The following is a 22,078-nucleotide window of genomic DNA, read 5'->3' as shown; positions in this document are numbered from 1 at the left end:
GAGGAGCTCTTTGATCATGTAGACCAGGCCGGTATGACCCTGACCTTGAATAGCATCTTACCCCTCACCAAGAATGATGCCACGGTATAAAGACAAAATGATCAATTTTAAGAATTGGCTGAAGTATTGGTGTCATTCAAAGGGGATCCAGTGTCTGTCAGCCTGGGATGACATGCCACATTGCTTCGCTAGGGATGACTTGCACCTGTCACCCCTGGGTTTTCGAATACTGGCAAAGGCTCTTGCCTCCCCAATAGTGCCTTTTTTAGGCAAGGCTCAAAAGACAAACCCACCTCCATAGACAACACAAAGAAAAAAAAACTAAGGGTAATACTGCTCAACACCAGAAGTCTAAACCGCAAGATGCACGCACTCGAGACTCTCCTCAGTATGGAGAATATCGATATCTGTGCAGTAACAGAAACCTGGTTCAAGGCTCCCGAGAGCACCCCAGCACTAACAGGTTATACTTCATACCATGCGTTCCGGCCCCAAAACTCAGACCAAACCACAAAAGGAGGGGGAGTATCTATATTTATCAAAGATACCCACACCTCCAGATTAGTGGCACTGCACAAAGCATCGGAGACCATCCATGTGCAACTAACAGTGGGCAAAACTGCCTTTCAGTTTGTAGCCTGCTAAAGACCACCCTCCCAAACACAGGAACCTCACTCGGCTTTCCTGAGAACACTGGAGAATATGAAGGTCTCTCCAAACACCATTATATTGGGTGACTTCAACTACCCAAACATTGATTGGGAAAACTACTCAAGCCCAAACACCCTCGCCCAACGGTTCCTAGAATTTATAAACTCAAATGCTATGGAACAACGGGTCACCACTCCCACAAGAGAGGAAAACATATTGGATCAGTCATCACCAACATGGGGTCTCTATGTTCCACACCAGAGGTATACCCCTCATTGGTAAGATCAGACCATAAACAAATCTCACTGGACATCCATATTCCGTCCCCACCCCTAGCCAAGGAAACCACAGTGAAGAACTTCTCAAAAGCAAACTTCACACTTCTCTAAATCGAGGTGGAATCCTTCAAAGCCCCCGGGCAAGTGGAAAATACGGCCCAAAATGCAAAATCCTTTGCAAAAGCATTCTATGGACACCTACAGGAATGCATGTAGCATGCTATCCCAAATAAAACCAAGACTCACTCCTCCAAAGGCAGGAGACCTGTCTGGTGGACCCCAGCCATAAATAAGCTATACAACAGAAGGAGAAAGCTACTACATGATAGAGCAAAATCCCAAAAAGGGAAGGCGTCTCTGATCAGTACTAGCAAGAAACTACGATCCCTCATAAAATCATCTGAGGCTAGCTTCGAAAGAAAAATTGCACAAGACACTAAAGATAATCACAAGGCCTTCTTTAGTTATGTTAGAAACCTGGGAGGCAACTCCCAGATATGCTCTGAGTTAGTGCAAAATGACAAAAAATACACTGAACCCACAGACATTGCCAACATCCTGGCAGAAAGGTTCAGTGCAAACGTCAGCTCCCCTTCCCCCCCAAAAGAGCAAATGTCTATCCCAACCGAGTGTAGCCTTCCTGAGATCACAGATGCACAGGTGAGAGCTGCCCTCTCCAAAGCAAAAAACACAGCATCAGTGGGACCAGACGGTGTCCCGGGCTGCGTGTTACATGAGCTCCAAGAAGAACTAAACCCTCATATAAAGTCACTGCTCAATCTCAGCCTTACTACAGGATATGTACCCAAGGAATGGCGTACAGCAACAGTGGTCCCACTCCACAAAGGTGGTGCCACAACAGACCCCGGAAGCTATCGCCCTATAAGCCTGACTAGCCTGGTCTGCAAAGCTATGGAGCGTATCATCATGGAAATCATAAACAAAGACATTGGGAAACTCCAGACACTGGATCCTACCCAATTCGGCTTTGTTAAGGGCAGATCTTGCCTCTTGAACCTGGTCGACTTCTTTGAAACAGTTACCAAAGCCATAGATGAACAGAAGGTAGTCCACACAGCCTACCTGGACTTCGACACAATACCCCACTCGGGCATCATAAATAAGCTCACCAGCTTAAATATCAACCCCTATGTCACAAGATGGGTTGCAAACTGGCTCAGGGATAGAACCCACATGGTCAGAATAGCAGGTGCCATGTCAGACTCTAAGCCAGTTACAAGTGGCATCCCACAAGGCTCAGTCCTGGGACCTCTCTTGTTCGGTATATATTTCTCCGAGGTACAGGCTAAAACGGGTGGACTATTGCTGATCAAGTTTGCAGATGACTGCAAACTGGGTGCCATAATTGACTCTCCAGCTGACACAAGCATCCTCCAAAAGGGTCTCACAGAGATGGATAACTGGTGCCAGAGCCATGGCCTAAAGCTAAATGCCAAAAAGTGCATAGTCATCCCCTATGGGAAAAACAAAGTGCCCACAAATTACCACACAGGTGGTAATCAATTAAGTACGGAAGAAGTAATTAGGGACTTGGGGACCTAAGTAGATAGCAATCTCTCCTTTGACAATCACGTTGCCAGAGTGGTTAGAAAGACCTTCTATATATCCCACCTTATCACGAAAAGGTTCACATCTAGATCAAGAGAGGTCATTGCGCCCCTCTACTCATCACTTATCAGGCCCATAATTGAATACAATTCCCCATTTGGGATGTACCTTTCCCGACACCTGCAGCAACTGGAAAGACCCCAAAAGTATCTCACCAAGAGGATCAAGGGGCTCAAACAGATGCCCTTTGCAATTCGGCTAAAGAAACTCCAGCTCTACTCAGTTGTGTACCGCCTACTCAGAGGCGATCTGTGTCTGACGTATAAGGCCATGTCCAACCCAGAATTAATGGACATGCTTCACCACAGGAAATCCAAATCCCTTAGAGCTACATGCTCCAGGGACTTGAACCTCAGCACAGAAATAAATAGGACATGCTGGAGGGACAGAGGCTCCCCTCACTCTGGAACAAAATCCCAATCCATGTTAGGCAGAGCCCCTCACTGACCCTCTTCAAAAGAAATCTTGACTAATGGATGGGAGATCGTAAGTTTACCCCTGGGATCTCTTCTGTGTCCCTGCTTGACAGAGGTACAGTAAACTAACCTTAAAAGGGCTACCTTCTGTGACCTACTATACAGAGGCACAGTCAACTAATCTAAAAGGGTGGCGAAAGCCAAACACACTCCGGCTAGGCTTATAAATGCCCTAGGGCAGATAGCCTAGTATCAACCTATGAACCTATATTTGACTAGATATGTACTCTATTTTATGTAACTCCATTTGTTTTAATTTCATTTTTACTAAATATGTAGTATTGGTGTTACAGGATTTGTTGTAATATTTACTCTTGCTATTACATGTATAGCTTGTATTGCACGTGTGTTATGTACTACTGTATGTGAAGCTTTTCTCCCCGGGCCTCTGATGAAAATGGGTTCTGTAGACCCAGTCAGACTGCCCTAGTAAAGAAATGTCAAACATAAATAAGTAAACGATGCATTTAGGAAACCCTTTGATTAGTTAGACTAATCAGTTGGTAATCTGAGGGACGGACATTGGTGAGTGCATATTATTGCTTGTGAGAAAGAAATGTCTGTTTTTTGGAAGAGGTCATGTTTGTAAAGAAGGGAAGATCAGCTCTGTTGTAATAGTCTGACTGAACAGTTGTCAGTGGGCTCCTCTAACTGCCATGACCACTCACTAAATGAACTGAAAATAAAAGGGAATAATTCCTTAAAATTTACATGGTGTTATACTGGGCTTTATTCAAAGGATAACTTCATTAAAAAATTGCACTTAGTTGATCCTCAAACACTTTTTGCGCTTTTCAGCTACCTGGACTTCCAGTGTTTACCCTGTCTTGAAGCAAGGCATGTTTATAGAGCTTCATTCGAGCATTGTTTGTGCGTACTCCCCTACCTAAGCTTACACATTTACTTTCCTGGTCGTCATCTGTCTTTATTTGTCACATGCAGTTTTTATGAGAATTGTATTGGTTAAACCCATGCAAACAGTCTGCATTTGAATATATCTGTTGTTTTCTGGCTTATTCTAGAACATTTTTATATTGCACTTCTGCCCTTTTTCTCATGGTGTCTTATCTGAACACTGGCCTGGTTTTCAGTTTGTTTTCCCACTGTATTGCTGCATTATCTACAGCTTTAAACTTTTGTTGTTTTCCTTTGTTCCCACACCCTGAGGGCTGCATATGTATGTTCCAGATGTGCAGTTGGGGACAGTCACTAGTCTATAAAGGATGTTTACTATATGACTTTCTGTCCTGTAACTCTTCTCATCCTGTAGAAGGTATTGCTTGGCTTTCTTCTTCTAAGAATTTTTCCTTTAGGCTCACATTCTTTATGCGATTTTAAGTCATTGTCAGCATTTGTGGAACATCCATATACGGAGAGGGTTTTTCCTGCCCTCTTCAAATCTTTCCTTTTACCTTAATGTACCATGTGTCAGGTTTTGCAGCAGATTCTGTTACAGATGTAAGCTTTATTCTTCAGATTTTATGGATTGATAGTTGTCCTTTAAGTATTTAGCCTGCATCTACAGCCTTGGCTCTGACCATTTACCTGAGGCTTGGTAATTTCTACAGCTTTTCAATACCACATCCATCCACAACTGGCAGAAGGCTGCCCTTGGCCAATTGGAGTAGACAGAGAGAAATAAAACGCATATATCCTGACATCATTCTCCAAGAAACACAGAAAAATGCTTTTTTCTCTGTTATATCAATATTGATACCGTCACCACCACTGGCCCTCCGAGTAGAGGTCTACAGTCTTTGTTGGTCAGTCATGGTCAAACTCAGTCATATTGAAATGAGGCAATAAGAATTACAGGGGCTGGCCTGCAGATAATAGCCCAAGTGATTGGCTTATGTGTTGACATTGCAAGATATTTAGCTGAGAGTTCTGATATGATTCTCTTGGGACTGATGATGAATTCCCCTTCAGTTTCTTAAGTTCATAGGTCCCTCCCAGTGGACATCCAACTTCAGGACACTGGGGGTGGCCTTGGCAGTTATCCATGGCTGGAATACCTTTAATAAAGATGCACCACTTTATGAGTTATACTTTCTAGAACACCTTTGATAACATCAATGCCTACATTGTTGAATGTCCTTTTTAATTCCCCTCTGCCTACTGACCCTCATTCCCTCCTGCACCAGTTGGGTATATGTGCTCCTCTACTTAATGGGATAAGTGATAATCGCAGAGGAGGCCATTCTGCAGGCAGCTATCAGCACATAATTGTACCTTTTTGGTGTAGCCCTATGGCTTAGTGTGCATAGTAACAGATGGAAGAGCCTGCACCATCTTCCCCTCTGTATGTTCTATTACATGTGAGATAAAGGCTACTGCAGTAGCAAGTGGACATGTGCCAGCCATAAATTTCATAAGCTGCACCTGTAGGTCCAGTAGGTACCAGAACTGTAGCATTCTGGCCCATCTCCATTCATAGGAGAGGCAAGCCAGTGTCAGTTACTCACGCCATCCTCCATCACCACCTCTTCCAGCACCAAGGGTGCTAATGCAGCATGGTCATTAGCTACTGATTTACTGATACCACCATCTCAACTGAGTTCACTGCCTTCCGCAGACAGTGAAACCCATTGTCATTTGCTCCTTAAAACAGTTGGACATCACAGGAAGACTTTACTGATTACCAAGGTATCCTTCATTACTGTTAGAGCAGCTGACATTGTGAGACAAGACTCTATGGTTTGGCAGAAACCTAGAGAGTGATTCTGTTTCTCTCCCCAGCCACGCTGTTACATTTCCAACAAAGAATATTTTGAGGAGTTGAGAAATGGGTTTATGTATGGAGTATTTCCTCACTTTTAATAACATATCTTGTAATCATCATTCTTCTTCCTCTGGTGGTCTCAAGAGACCAAGTTTTCCATATCCTTCTGAAAATCATTAAGCCCTTGCTATTTCCCCAGAATAGAAATGGACAGATGATAATGTTCACTGACATAATGGTGAGCAAATCGAAATTCCACATAGTTCAGCATCTGATCCTTCTGAAACTCGGAGTTGTTACCAATACTCCATTCCATAATAAAATCACTGATAAATGCCAGATCATGAGGATACCTGATGGAACCAGAAAACCAGAATAGGGTTACCACCTGTCCCACTTTGCGAGGGACAGTCCCTATTTGGGCAGTTGTGTCCTGACAAAAAATTGTAAAAATGGCAAATGTCCTGAGATTTTAGGACAAATTATTTCCTATATTTTATGTAACAGTTGCATAAAACAGTTATTCTGTATCTAAAATAACTAAATGTTATAAGAAACAGAGTAAGGAACTTAAATGCTACAAGAATAAGCTTTTATTTAGGCAAAAAAGTTAAGTTCTAACCTTTGTACTGACTGTGGGTATGTGTCGGCCTGTAAAATCTGATGTTTGTACCAAAAATGTCCCACTTTGGCCATTTGAAAAGGTAGCAACCGTAAACCAGAACCTCTGTCTTTTGAAGAGTACAACTTTATGGAGGGCAACAAGTCATCTTGTCAGCATTGGCCAGGGCAGCTCATAAGTAGTAGAATCACCAACCTCTTTATTCCTCTGGACAGTAATTCATAGGTCTATAATACAGGAAGCCCGTGTAGGTCTGTTGTTTTGTTTGCATGCATGTAGATTGGTGCACCAGCTTAACTTGTTTTGTAGTCTGGGTAGCTATTTTGCACCAACCAGCAACCAAGACTTCAAAGTAGGTGGATTTGGTAAAACCTTAAAGCAAAAGTAGCCCTTTTATTATATGTACTTCCTAAATGATTTTACCCATTTATATTTCTCGTCCTGTGAAAAAAGAAGTTTGCTTATTTTTCTCCAGTTTGGGTCAAACATCAGGAAATAGAGAGTTTAATAATTTTGTATATAGTATCTGGAATTGGCTCACACTAGCTATTTGATTGATTCCTTTATTTAGATCTTTCCATGAAATTGTCTGCAGAAACCTTGTCTTCATATTTCTTGTCCTAATTCCTCCTGTATGTTTCCTTGTGTGATCTTACCTTCCACAACTGCTCAATTGTTTAATGTTTTCCACACTAACAAGCCATGTCTGCTGGTGCATCCTTGACTGTAACATTTTTATGCATGCGTACTACCATATGTAGTTGTATTGGTCGTACTTCTGAAGTAATATTGTTTGTATTTGCCTTGTTCTCATACTTGATACCAGACTCTTTGGTCTTAGAATACTATGCTAAGTAGTTCTTTAATAATAATATTATTATATGCTAAAGTATTTCTTTAAGAAAGTGTGTGTGTTACTGGTGTAGGTGCAAGAACAGCAGTACAGATTAACGTGTTACAAGAAGGCCAGCTTATCCCAGCCATATGTTTATTTGTGTTCTTACAATCTAAAGTGAACAGTTCCATATGTGATTTCTTCAAGAAACTGCTAAAAACCATTGTTATGCTAGAGTCTTGAGATTGTTGCCAATCTGTCTTAAAGAGGTCAGTGTGTGTAAGTCTAGTAATGGGTATGTATTGTTATGGGACTTTCTGCACATTAGCTGATATCTTTTGGTTGCTTGCCAAACATATCTGACTTCTATTTTCTCTGCATGAGATTTTTAGTGCATCAGCTTGGGCTTTCTTTAAAAGTGAGCTACATTCATTTGAAAGAGGAAAGTACACTTTGTGTTTTACAGTTTCCACACCCCCCACCCTCAAAAAACACTACTTGTTTTAGACACCATTATTGCTACCCTCAGTTCACCTGATCAGCTGAATATTTGCTTTCAGTTGTCCAGATTTCCCCAAGGTTCTTTTTTGTCTGATTGACAGAGATGTATTTTTTTAACCAGTCTGTGTAGCTGAACTTAAGTATTTAGTAAATTGGGTACTTTTCTCTGCATTTCACTGTTTAATTAAACTTGTATTATTCTTGCTGCTTCCATCATTGTAATGTGTTACTTTTTGCTTCTTGCTGCTGTAGTACCTCAGGTGTACTTGTACGCCACACTCCGTAAGTATTACTGTGTCGCTTTGCAGTCCTTTCCTAACACTGTGTAATTACTGAATTGTAAGTCAGTCTTCTGGAGTTTATGTGAACAGACTGAAAATTACACAGTTTTTGCTTGGTTGTCTACCTCCTGAGCATGTCTTTCAATGAGCTATGTACTGTCCAGTTATGAAATGTTTATAGATGCTGTCCTCAAAAATTACACCCAATTTCATCACCTCCCTCCATTATATAGGAGCAAAGCACGTTATTTTGTTTGTTACATGCCAGAGTTATCTTATTTAGGCATGGAGCCCTTCAAAACTTATGTGATACTGCTCAGGTTTACTAGATGTCTTCATCTTCCTTTTATTTATCACAAATGTATGCTTTTTGTTTACCATGAAGAAACATAAAACCAAAGTGTATTTTTTTACCCTAATCAGTCTAGTAGAAGACGTTTACTGGGAAATGGCAAGCAACTCTTTTTGTAGGTCTTTGAGAGACTAAGAAACATGCCATATTCACAGAAAGGTTGTACCAAAGTTAAACAGAAACTTAGCCTGCATAAGTGGCATAAAGGGATAAAACCCTAATTATGGTCTAGGCAACCCAGTTTCAAATAGTGTCCCATGCTGTTAATGACTGAGACGGAGGAAGGAGGGAAAGTGCAAGCTTATGATGCACTATTGCTGTTTGAGTTCCCTGGTAGAGACTGGGAAAGCAATTGTGAGGTGCTGCATGAGGGTTTGGGGGGGTCATCCTGCTGGCATCAATCCCTAGTGGAAGTGAGGTTGGTCTAGCTCTGATACCCATTATATGTCCCACCATTCAGGTGTTACTGGGCATTTGCATGGGTTGGAAAAGAGGCAAAAATATTCCCTTGACAGAAGTACAATGCTGCAACAGGAAGCCATAATCTCCTCACAAAACACGAATACTTATTCATGGGTTCATACTAGGCTAATGACCACTGGGGCCTATGTAAGCCTAAACACACATCCCTGACAGTCAAACCCTGTACCTTGTAAATATGAGTTAAACACCTTAACCATTATGTCAACCCTTAATCCCATTGGTACAAGAAAGTCTGAGGATTGTGGGTGTAGTTGGTAGACCAGAGGCTTAAGGAGTGGTTCTGGGAACAGCCAATGGTCAGCTATGAGGAGCCAAAAAAAAATCTCCCTCCTAAAAAAGAAGTTAACCAGAAGCTTAGTGCTTGTTATGTGGCTTGCAGTACTTGGCTGCCTGAGACAAGGGTGTTGTCCACTCTGCTTCACATTCATAGAGACTGCCTTTCATTATGTTAGTAAATCCATGTCCGTTGTAATTGGCAGATTAAATGTTGCCATATCTGTGATACCACGGGCTACCTTTGGCTGAACAGAGACATATAGCATTAAATGTTGGATGAAATGTTGTCTCCTTTTGAGCCATACATCAAGCAAGGGCTAAGCAACAGCACTCAGACATCCCATAACTACTCTGACCTTTGTGCACATCTTGTGTTCTGTATAGATGATGATTATTCATTTTTTGTTAATATTGTCAAGGCTCACTTATTTTTCTGCCATTTGAAAGCTCCAGAACTGGTAACAGAATCTAAGTGTCAGCTGTAAGTCCCTCTGATGTAATGGAGGAAAGTGCAGATGCTCCGTGAAATTCTCTCTTGCCCATATTGTTGGGTTCCTTTTGTCTGGCAGCATTTTGTCTCATTCCACGAATTTTTGCCCTGACATGGTTTTGAACACAGTCTCAGGACATGCCACTGCTTTGCTGTTTTCATTGTATATTGTCAAGGGTTGCATGTAATGCTAATGGATGTCCGTGTCGTCTCTACCACATATGACCGTTTGTTCATGTGTAATGGCCTGGTAGTGACAGTACTGCTGTAACTGTTGACATACCTAACCTGCTTCATCAGTGTGTCACTGCTTGTCATTGTTTTACTTTGTCACTGTACACTCATTCCTCTGTCATATTGTGCTGCATTTTTTTATTTTATTTTTACATATTGTACTACTCTTGAATACCTGCTTAATTTACTGCATACCACACTACAACCCATTTGTTGTGTGTGGTTTCTTTAAGAGTAGTGTTGTGTGTGAAAAGGGTCTGTTTGATCAACACATTTGGTAGCTACTAAAAATAATAATAATACTGTGTTTTGACTACAGTAATGTAAGATCAAGTGCTGATCTTAAAACTTTCCTTACTAAATTGTGACTTTTATTTTACTGCTTTTGTGGTTGTTTAAATGTAATAACAAGAGAGGTAGGTGTGGCAAAAACTCTCACATTTTAAAGTATGATACAGGTTCCTACAGTCAGACATTTTTTAATATCCACTGTTTCCTGCTTAGGGTTGCAAGACAGATGGTAACCTTTCCCAGGAAGCAAGGGGGATAAGGCAGAGAAGCAGTGCTAGATTGTGGCATACTGGTCTGGTAAGATGCAAACACACACACCACAGATGCACCTCCTAGAATTTTAGAAGATTCCCAGTGCACCTGTCCTCGTGCTTTTGGGATGTGAGAGGAAACTGGAGACCTTGGCTGAAAGCCACTTGGACATATGGTGTTGGGGGGGGCATGCCATCTTTGCACAGCAGGTAGATCATGTAGGAACTGAACCAGAGAACCAAGCAGTGTGAGATAACAGTTTTAGCTGGTGCACCTCTTTGTCTAGCTGAACACTAATACTGAGGAGGAGGACAGATGCTGCGCATTCATAGATGCGGAAGCTGTTGAACAAGAGCAATAATTAATACAGGCGACTATAGCAAATTTTATTTGTTTCTGTTTGTTAACTGAGTGGGTGGACTGTTCCACAGTCAGTCCTTTTGAGCCATGACTCAGGTATACAAGAAATGAAGTTGCACAGTAGTCTTGAGATAACATCTTTGGCATGCAGTAATACTGTGAAAACAAATGCAAAACGTTTTGTTTTATAATCATGTAGTGTGCAGAGAGTATATTCACAGCAAAGATTTGAGACATGTAAACCATTACATGAAAATAACCCATTTGAATGTATACATTCTTCAACATGCACTCGTTCATCAGACTGTGGAAACCCAAGTCTCAGGCCTTTTGTTACATACATATTTACATCATTCTATACAATAGCATATCTCTGTATAATTTATATAATTTCCTAATTTGGCTGCAGAAGATTGATGTTGCTTTGTAATTTTGTTGCAATATAGTTATTTTTAATTGTCAGAAATTCAGGATTCATTTAGAGCGAGATTGATTCCAGATTGTCATTTTGTTGCAATATAGCTATTTTCAGTTATGTAAGAAATTCAGGATTTATTAAGAGCCTGTTTGCATTGGAGTGGTGTTTTCTTTGAGTACTTTTATGAGAGTTGTGTTATGGCTAAGGGCAAATTAAGTATATGGAAGATATTCTTAAGAGGTACTTTCAGGGCAATCTTGTCATATTTTAATTTGTTGTCTCTTTTTTAATGTTTATTCTCAGAAAGTGATAATTAAGTGTACCATCTTGGGACTGTTAACAAAAAAGTAAAGGCATCCCATAGGATTTCATAGGTAGTCCTTTAGGTTTTCATAAGTTTTGTTGTTAAGCTTGTAGCCTGTTGGTTTGTGAGAAACTTGAGGATTGTTAGCTTGTGCTGATATTTTCTGTTGTCCACGTGCTTAGCAATATTATTTTTTGAGTAGTATAAATGAGATGCTTTACTTAACTGCAACTAGTAGTTTATTCAAAGAGTTGGCAGTTGAGTAATAGATTTGTTTCTCTTTTTTCTTTTATGTTACTTTTAGGCAGTAGATTGTGTGTTTGCCATGGTTGCTGTGCATTCTAAATAAAAGATGTCATGTAGATTTGGAAAGTTATGTATTTATTTGCCAACTGCATAGAAAACAAAGATGGTTCCTGTAGTATGACACTGTAGTTCATGTTTCCAACCTCTATAATTGGCCTAATAAAAGAATACCTTAAGTATAGAGATGCATCCTGCAGTGAAATAGAACAAAATAAGACCGTTTTGTTGTGTTGTTCTGACTTTAGTTGCAGTATACTCATCAAAGCTTAATTTATTGTCTGTGGTGGTTCTTATTTTTTATTTCATTGTCTGTTTTTAACATCTGCCCACTAACTTTGTAATTGAACCATGTGTTTTTTCATAAATTTGATAATATTACATGTAGTGAAATTGAGAGTAGGACTGTCATTATGGAGCCAAGTACTGGTTTTAATTGTCCATAAGTGTTTCTTCCATTTTTATGCAATTAATTGTATTGTTCATTTTGTTGCCACCAGTAAACTTTACTAATCACAGTTCACTACCTGTAGTTGTAGCAAAGAACAGCAGACTAAACAGGTGTAATTTTGATGCCGGATACGTTTTTAGATAATTCTTTATTTTGGCAGTACTTTAGTTTACACTGGCTAAGGTTAAGCATTGAATCTCAGGCATAGATGATAGTAACACAATGCGGCAGATTTGTTTAACCTAACAATTGTAGTGTAGTTATATTGTTGACTGAAGGAGGGTGGTGAGTAATTATTTTGGTGTGGTAGTATTCTCTATTCATTGGCTTTTCTGGTGGAAGAGTCAAGAATCTTTCCAAGCTATTTTAATTGTGTGCAAACACTGTATAGTTGTGTGATGTATTGATAGAAGAATAATGAGGTGGGGTCCAGGAGTATGCGTAAATATTTGAATATTTTAATTCATTCCAATGAGTAATTGTCAGGGTAATGTTTGAAATCTTTGGGAATTTGTGTAGGTATTTAGTAGTGTCAGGTAAAGTACATTTTGTTTTAGTGTAGTTGATGAGTGCCAGTAATGCATTTAAGGTCACACTTATTTTCTTCTTTAAAAGAGACTGAACATTTGGATTGGTGCAATATGACAGTGCCATCTGAATAATTTAAAAGAACAAGTGCTGTTTTAGTTCCTCTTCCATTTAGAAAATCAAGTAATTGTTTTGCCAGTCTATCGTAAATGTCTAGGTATTTCTATATGTGTAAGGAATTCATTTTCTTGAATAATTTGCAGTAGCAGGTATTATTGCTGTGTGTCTGTAGTGCTATGCGTAGGTGGAATGTTTAGTCTGTGGCAGTGGAAGTGCTGTGGCCTGCTTCTAATTATCAGGGAAAATTAAAGTTAAAAGGAAAGGTTAAATGTATGCTAGGAGAAAAGTAATAAATACTGCTGGTCTGCTGTTAACTTAAGATACTTGTAGTCCATCTTGATGTAACATTTTTGAGTTCTGGCAAGAACTTGAGTAAGTTTAATATTTGTTTTCTGTTGACTGCTTAAACGTAGAATGGCTTTTGACCCCACTGGAGCAATGAAACTGCCCTGCTATATTTCGTAGATACTATGGATTAAAGTAAAAACTCAGGTAATTTTTTCTCCACCCTTTTCCTGGACTTGTCAAAAGCCTTTGACATAGTTTCACATCAACTACTTCTCCAAAGACTAATTGTTATAGGCATTATAACTCCCTCATCTAGCTGGTTCATCAGCTACCTAAACAATCATACCTAGACCGCAAAACGGAATGACTTCCACTCCATATTCTTTCCAATCACTGTAGAAGTTCTGTAAGGCTCCATAGTTGGGCCAGTACTTTTCAGTATCTTCATTAATGACATGCACAGGCATCAAAACTCGCTGCCATAATACACAATGCAAAATGATCTTAGTTTGCTCAGCTGCAAATCTTCCCACCTTAGAAACATCACACAGGAAGCTTTTACCTATATAGAATTTTGGATAAATAAATCTCGCTTGCTCTTAAACCCCAACATAACCAGACAACCAAACTAATACTGTACCTTCCTAAAAATGTAAATGAAAACAACACTGACTTTAATATTATCTCCTCAACAATTGAAACGTCGCCAACACAAAATTATTTGGAGTTATTATTGACGATAAGTTAAAATTTGATCTGTAATTTGACACTGCAGTTAGAAAGACTCACTGCACCTGCTAAGTGATCATAGTAAAAAAAAAAAAAACCTGCCACCTCCCAGTCCCTTCTCCTTCCTACCCTCCTGTATGCCTCAACAGTATTCACAAATCTCAACTCTTCCACCATACACAATCTGGAAACCGCCTACAACAAAATTAGCAAATTCGCCTGCAGCCTCCTAGACCACTCTCATCACTGCACAGTTCTGTACCCTTAACTGGCTTGAACTTCAGCACATCACCGTGTCCCAGCTATTCACCACATACAAAATACTTCACCATTCACATCAAGCACCCTCATTGTCAAATCTCATTAAATGTCATGTACCAATGAGAACCCTAAAATCCTCAGAACTTAAACTAACTTTTGCTAATAAATCTAATAATTATTACTGTGACTCCCTCTTCTCTCACACCATCTCCAAGATATGGAATAAACTTCTAAACCACATCAGGCTTTTAAATAACCTCTTTTCTGTTAACTATCCTGTATTCCTGTTTTCAGTAAAATATGTATTGTTTGGGGGAGGGAGTTTACAAAAGTTTTAGTTTGGAAAGTTAGGGCATTAATGTGGATGATGCTAAAATCCAGCATTCTGTGGATACAATAAATAATAAACATTTGATTGATATTGGAAATTGCAATTGTACTTTAAAGCAAAATGATTTTCATTTTAGGTATGGTAGTTGGTGGAATTCAGTTCCTGTAAAAAGTAGGAGTATAAAGTCTATACCTCCATTTAAGCAAAGTTTGGATAAGTTAGTGGGTCATGCATCTTTTGCTTCTAGATTGTTTGGATGCAAATTTTTTTAGAAGGCCTTAATAGCCTCTGAATTTGAATTATATAACATTGTAACATGCAAAAAATTAAATCTGCCCAAAATACCCCCTGGCAACTAATAAACTGTAGAGCTGTACCACACTAGCAGTTCAAAGTGTGCATTTCTACTGCTGTCCACTACAGAGACTGTACAAGTTTATTAATCTAGTATTTTTGATTCTACATGCAATATCTTGAAAACATGCAATCTGATGTTGTCAGTCTTCACATAATCCTTGACTGTGGGCTTGGTTCTGAGCCTCAGAACCGACTAGGCCATTTATTTCAGCTTGCGCTTTCCTAACTATCGAGCTAGGCTCTACCCATAATGGTCCTTTCTAAGTTACCTCAGATCTTGTTTGCCTCTTCATGTGTTAGACAAGTCTGACCTCTCTTGACCTTTGGCAGTTCTTCAGAATAATTTTTTTCTCTAAATTTCTTTAAATCCCTTTTGTTATAGTTATATTTATCTTGAATACTTCACTCTTTCTACCCGCTCCTCTTTCTCTCTCTTTCTGTGCGTGTGATCTTTCCCCATTTTTCCTCTACCATTAGGTAGATTTCTCTATGTACCATTGCTGGTACTCTCCTTTTACCTATTTAGGTATTTTTTGGCTACCATAATTGGTACCCCTTTCTCTTTTCTCCATCCAAAAAAAAAAAACCCTTTGCTGTCCCCTTTTCCAATTGTGTGTGTGGTCAGCTTTAAGCCTTCTTTTCCGGCATGACTGATAAATCTGATTCAAAGAAATCCATTTGTAAAGGACATCAAACAAGTTACCAAGAAAAAATAAAGGAATGCCCATAGCCAGTAGTTACACCATAAGCTCCACACAGCAGGCAAATCCTGGTAGTTGAGTGCTGTAAAATCTTTATTCATATAATCCATAAAACAAGGTTAAGCGCTTTCTTCCCCTGTATGACACTTCAGGGACATCATCAGAACCAAATGAAACAGTCCCCTACATTAGAAACAACTCATTTATACCTACAAAAAACAAATCAATTAACCAATTAATTAAATAAAAATTAGTTGTCTCTAATAAAACATTTTAGAACATTTTGAAAACATTTTAAAGACATTTCAAAAATGTGTGAAAGCACTTGAAACATAATACACACAAAACCACAATAAAAAGTACAATAAAAAATACTGGGTGTTGTGAATATTAAAAAGTTAAAGCCCTTTTCCTTAAAATGGGTACCAGGGAAATAAAATCATTTAAACCTGGTACTTCCAATGCATTTAATTTAATAATCCAGTAAAATTCTCTCAAGTCAACTTATAATTCCCACCAACCACCTCTAAAGTTGTGTGGCACAACTTCCAAAATCCCAAATTTAAAGGTCGTATCTCCCGGGCAAACTAAAGTGTGCCTATAAAGGGCATTATTAGTGTTATTCTTACTGATGGCATATAAGTGGTCATAAATCCGGTTCTTGAAGTTCCTGGTTGTTTTGCCCACATAAAAATTTTCACGTTTGGCATATGGAAATGTATATTACACCTCTGGTTGCAATTGCCTTTTTATAGACAAATACCTTTGTTGTAATCTTTGGGGTGTACAATATCCTTATCCAAAACAAAGGGACATTGATTGCAGTGTCCACATCTAGTGGTTCCTTTAATGTGTAAAGGTGTAGGTAATACAACTTGCTCCATTAAATTTTTGCCTGCTTTGTAGATAAAATTTGGTGATTGACCTAACAGTCGGAAAAATATCAAGGTTCCTCTTGAATGTATTCCAATTCCTATGAATAATGTCTCTAAGTATTTTTTCACCAACCCTGAAGGGAATAACCATACTTGTGTTATAAACCACCTTTTTTGTAAAGCTATTTGGGCTTTTTTGGATCAGTTCACCACTACCTAACAAGGGTTTGTATTTGGTTCCCCAACCTTCCTTCATTTCTTCTACACTCCCTCGGTCGATCCATTTAAGGACCGACCACCTAGCCATTTCATGGAACTGAGACCACCTAGGTCTCCTTCTGCATCGTCTGTTCGATGCACTAAGAACCTTTCAGAATCTGACATCATGAGGCTGGTGGACCAGCTCTTGATGGCGAAGGGATTACCATTATCTTCAGTTCCCCAGCCAAGTCAGCACTGGGACCTCTTCTACTTCGACACTGCCTCATCTTCTTCTTCCAACTCCAGTTGAGTCATCGGAGCCCCTGGCACCAACCTACCCAGCTCCAACTGTCTTGGTTCTGGTAAGAACCTCTTTTCCAGGACCGAGAATTGCCTTGAGCTCCTCCAGTCTTTTGGAACCTGAGGTCTCCCAGGGTCAAAACTTCATTGCCGGTTCGGAGGGGCAGGATTCGACTTCTTTTTTTCAGAAGCCTCCATGCCCCTTGGTGCATAAGCTTTTGTTGGCTCGACCCAGGCTTCTGCTTTGGGGGCTGTCTCCTCAGTGCAGGGCGGGACCATGGTTCTCAAGAAGTCTGTTTCTTTTCTGGGCTCCCATCTCTCTATGGGGAGGGGGCTGACTTCCAGATCATGGAGAAGGTCTTGTCCATTGTGGACTCCCAGTCCTTGTCTTCCCTATTGAGCCAAACTTCTGCTTCCCCTTGACCAGAGCTACTGTCAGTCTCATCCCTGGGACAGAGGGCACAAAAGCCTCAGGAAAGACTCACCTTGGTAGTTTCCTCTTTGGATACTTACAGGAAACACCGCCCCTGAGGAAGTACTTGCAAAGAAAAAGTGCAAGAGGAGCTCTTGGACTCCCTAGAGGAGTCCTTCACTGAGGATACTGATTTTGATGAGGGGGAAAGTTCCCCCAGGTCAACTCTTGATGATGTTTCCTTCGGGGAGATCCTGAAAATCCTGAAATAGGGGAGTGGCTGGTCTTCCCTCCATTCCTGTAGATACCATGGTAATAGTAGCAGCCACAAAGAAGGAACTTTTTAAAGAAAGTCCTACTATTCATCCTCCTAACAAGGAGTCCAGGGCTATGGATAGAATTAGGAAGCAAGTTTACACTTCACTGACCTTCGCTGGCTGGTCTTTGAAATACATGGTGCAGTTTACCAGAATACAAAGAGATCTGATCAAAGAGCTGTCAGTTACTCTCACAGGAGCAGTAGCTGAAGAGGTACGAGACAGAGTTACTTCTCAGCTTGCTGCCCTCAAAGCAATTTCTAACTATTCCATGAGGCTAATTGCCCACACAGCTGAAGGGACGACAAGATCAGCGGGTTCAGGCGTAGCCATTAGGATACATGCCTGGATGTGCTTGTGTGACTTTGCGGAGCCATTTAAGTCTTCATTCATCAATGCTCTGTTTGATGGATCATCTCTGTTTGTACCCAAGGTAAAAGACACACTACTGACCAGATTTTAGAAAGATGGGAAGATTCTTTCTGCCGTAAACATATGCTTCTCCACTCCTTAATGGCCATACTCCAGGAACTAGAGAAGTGGGAGGCTATGGTTCAAAAAGTCCCAAGGGTCTTTCCAGGACTCACGTGGTAAAGACTTTCCTGGGGGCAGAGGGGGAAGCAACAATGGAAGACGCCATCCTAGGGGCAGAGGTGGCCCACAGAACCAGGGGTCCAGAAATACCTTCTCTGGTAGCTCCTACCATCACTCCTGAACAGAGGCCCAATTACCTTCCTCTAGAGGCAGTCGAGGGACAATTATCCTTACACCAGTCTGCCTGGCTACAGATAACATCAGACAAATGGGTGCAGAAAACATTTCCAGAGATTAAATTATTCCCCTTTCCTGAAACCCAAAAATACAAAAAAGACTCCCAGACGTTACACCTACTCACAGGGAAGCAGCAGTAGTAGAAATTCAAAAACTACTTGAAAAAAAGAGTCATCCAAAAAGTCCCATCAGACCAAAGAGGATCCGGGTTTTACTTGAGATTCTTTTTGGTGCCCAAAAAGACTGGAGACCTATTTTGGATCTCAGCTAGTTCAACAAGGCAGATCAACAAACCAAATTCCGGATGGTCTTTGTACAGTCAATACTTCCATTCTTGGAAAAAGACAATTGGATGTGGTCTGTAGATCTTCAGGATGTGTATTACCATGTAAAAATGGACAAATGTTCCAGAAGATTCCTGCACTTCTGGCTGGAAGCCAGTCACTTCCAGTTCAGAGCACTGTCCTTTGGTCTCACCACAGTCCCCAGAGTGTTTGCCAAATGCATGGCAATGGTAGCAGCTCATCTCTGACTGCAGGGATTTCGAGTTTTTCTTTATCTTGACGACTGGCTCCTTACTGCTACTACAATGGCATCAACTAGAATGGGAAAAAGATTACACTCTGCATCTTTGCACTTCTTTAGGCATTTCAGTAAATTACAAAAAGTCAGATCTGCAACCTACACAACAACTGGAATTTATTGGAGGTCTGTTAAATACAGTTACAGGACTTGCTTCACTCCCAGTAGAAAGGCTCCAAAAGATCAGCTCACAAGTAAACCATATTATTCAGAATAGAAGTGTTCCAGCCAGACTAATCCTACAGGTGCTAGGCTCAATGGCAGCCTCTGTTACTCTAGTTCCCTTAGCCAGATATCACATGCGAATTCTCCAATGGCTTCTAGCCTCTCAATGGTCCTTAATGAATCAATGAATGAATAATGTCGCATCACATCTTGGTCACCTATTGCTGCAAACAAGACCTGTCATGGTGGCTCCATTCCATCGAGATCCTTTCGGGCCATTCTTTTATCCTTCCACAGCCCCAAGCCATAGTGACCACGTATGCTTCCAAGATAGGGTGGGGGGGCATTATCTGGGAAGGACAGTCCAAGGCACTTAGTCCCCACTGGAGGCCAGTTTGCACATCAGTGTTCTAGAGTTGAGGGTGGTGCTGTTAGCATTGCAAGCATTTCAAGATGCCCTTCTCCTAGGAACAGTGGCAATCCAAACGGACAACATGTCAGTAGTCTGTTACAGCAACAAAAAAAGAGGAACCAAATCTTACTCACTTTGTCAAAAAACTCTCAGAGTTTGGCAGTGGGTGATTTCTTCCAACTGCTTTCTCATAGCAATGCATGTTCAGCAGAGCGCCACCATCATAGTGGACGAGCTAAGCAGAACAATTTTGATGCCTCATAATGGTGTCTCAATCCTGTGGTGACGGAAAAGATCTTCCGTCTCTGGGGCAAACCTTGCTGTGATCTCTCTGTGTCCCCTCTGAACAAGTGCAGCAGTTACTTTGCCCTGATCCCCCTCCGGGGAAGTCACAGAGAGATGCTCTTCTCCACAGTAGGCCCCCTGGTCTCCTGTATGCCTTTTCCCCAACTCCCCTGATATCTCAGTTTCTAAAAGCTAAGAGGTCAAATACAATAATGTTCATTGCCCTATTCTGGCCTCGACAAGCTTTGTTCCTCTTCATTTGGCCTCACTTTCTTTGGAAACCTTGGCTTCTGGACCCAGCTCCAGATCTGTTATCTCATCCAGAAAGAATGGTTCATCTGAATCTCCAACATCTCAAGCTTGTATAATTCCCATGATTGCCAGGCATTCTTCTCTTTCCTCTCCTGTCCGTCAAATCATTGTGGCCCATCACAAACCTTCTACTAAGAAACTGTACCAAAGTAAAGTGGAAAAAATTGCTAGATGGGCTCTTAATAATGCTCTAGACCATTATACAGTCCCTGTGCATAAAGTATTGGATTTTTTTTAGCTAATTTTTATCAAACTGGCTCTTCAGCCTCTATCATTAGGGTCCATCTAGCCGCGCTATCCAATTTCCAAACTGGTTTTGATGGTTCTTCACTTACGTCACATAAACTTTGAAAAGCCTTATTGAATGGAATCCTGATGTTAAGACCTCTGTTTAAAGAGCCCATTGCTGTATGGGATTTACCCCCAGTTCTACAATTTTTTACTCTTTCCCCTTTTGAACCATCAGCTACATGTGACTTAAAGTTTCTGATTTGGAAAACTTTATTTTTAGTAGCTATCACTTTTGCAAGAAGAGTATCTGAAATTCAAGCCTTGTCCTGCAAACCTCCCTACATAATATTTCACAAAGACAGGGTCTCCCTCAGGACTAATCCTTCCTTCTTGCCTTAGGTAGTTTCAGAATCCAGTATCAATCAAACATTGCAACTACTGGTCTTTTTCCCTAACTTCTCCAATAAAGGAGAGTATTGTCTACATTTATTAAAATTCATAGACCATTACATTTTTTATCTTCACAGAACAAAGGATTTCAGGAAATCTGACCAAGTCTGTTGTTTTTTTCCTCACTTTCCTTAGGTAAACCACTCACCAAGGTTACCTTACCTAAATGGCTCAGAGATTGTATCACATTTATCTATCATTCAAAGGGGCTTCACCTTCCACACCCAGTGAAAGCCCACTCAGAGCTGTGGCAGCTTCTGCAGTATTTCATGCCAGAGCTTCTTTCGATGACATTTGTGCAGCAGCCACTTGGTCTTCTCCTCATACCTTTATCAGTCATTACAAATTGGACCAGATCTCTAGGGGACGTGCATCTCTCGGTTCGATGGTGCTTGGGAATATTCTTCTGTGAGACCTCCCAAGATTCAGGTAGCTAGGGACTCTATCCCAAAGTCAAGGATTATGTGAAAATTGACAACCTCAGATTAAGAAGTTATGTCTTACCATAACTTTCCGTCTATGTTGTTGATCTTCACTAATCCTTGATCTTCCTTCCCCCTGAGACTCTTAGTGGATCGAATACCCCCAAGACTGGCTTCATAATAGGGACTCAGATCTGGTCTTTTCTTGTTATTTACTATCTGTCTGCCACTGTTTTATGCAAACTCAATCTGAGTTAATTTTTAGAGGAATGTTATGGGTAGAGCCTAGCTCGAGAGTTTGGAAGGCGCAAGCTGAAGTAAATGGCCGAGTCAGTTCCTAGGCTTGGAACCAAGCCCACAGTCAAGGATTAATGAAGATCAGTAACACAGATGGAATGTTATGGTAAGGCATAACTTCTTTTTTCCTTAATCTGATATACTTTCTAAATAAGGTTTCCTGACCATTTGCTTTGAAATACTTTGTAAATAATGTTTGTTGACCATTTTTATTTTTAATTGTCAAGAATGAATTTCTAATCTTGTTTGGAAATTTTTCTCTCTGGGCCTCTGCTGAAAATGGCCATTTCAGTTCCCAGACAGACTTTCCAGACAAACAAATGGAAATAAATAAATAAATAAAGAAAGAAAGAAAGAAAGAAAAGAAAGACCACAGAAATACCTCACAAAGAGGATTACTGGCCTCAAACAGATGCCCTATGCAGACCGTCTCAAAAAACTACAGGTTTACTCCATCGCATATCGCCTACTCAGGGACGATCTCTGCCTAACATACAAAGCTATGTCAAACCCAGAGCTGTT

General features: G+C 40.4%; 1 protein-coding gene across 2 annotated transcripts in view; it reads left to right on the top strand.

Annotated features, from left to right (window-relative positions):
* Positions 1-22,078, top strand: part of EPS15L1 (epidermal growth factor receptor pathway substrate 15 like 1) — a 3,892,050-nt gene that overhangs the window by 3,630,184 nt on the left and 239,788 nt on the right. For both annotated transcript variants that reach the window (XM_044090736.1, XM_044090735.1), the window contains one exon: positions 7,967-7,996. In XM_044090736.1, coding sequence (XP_043946671.1) covers positions 7,967-7,996 — 30 coding nt within the window. The remainder of the gene's footprint in view (positions 1-7,966; positions 7,997-22,078) is intronic.

This window comes from Protopterus annectens, chromosome 13.part0 (assembly GCF_019279795.1).
Source record: "Protopterus annectens isolate FY-2018-M chromosome 13.part0, PAN1.0, whole genome shotgun sequence".
Taxonomy (NCBI): Eukaryota; Metazoa; Chordata; order Ceratodontiformes; family Protopteridae; genus Protopterus; species Protopterus annectens.
Note: the sequence above shows the minus strand (reverse complement) of the source record. Positions and strands in the feature narration are given on the sequence as shown.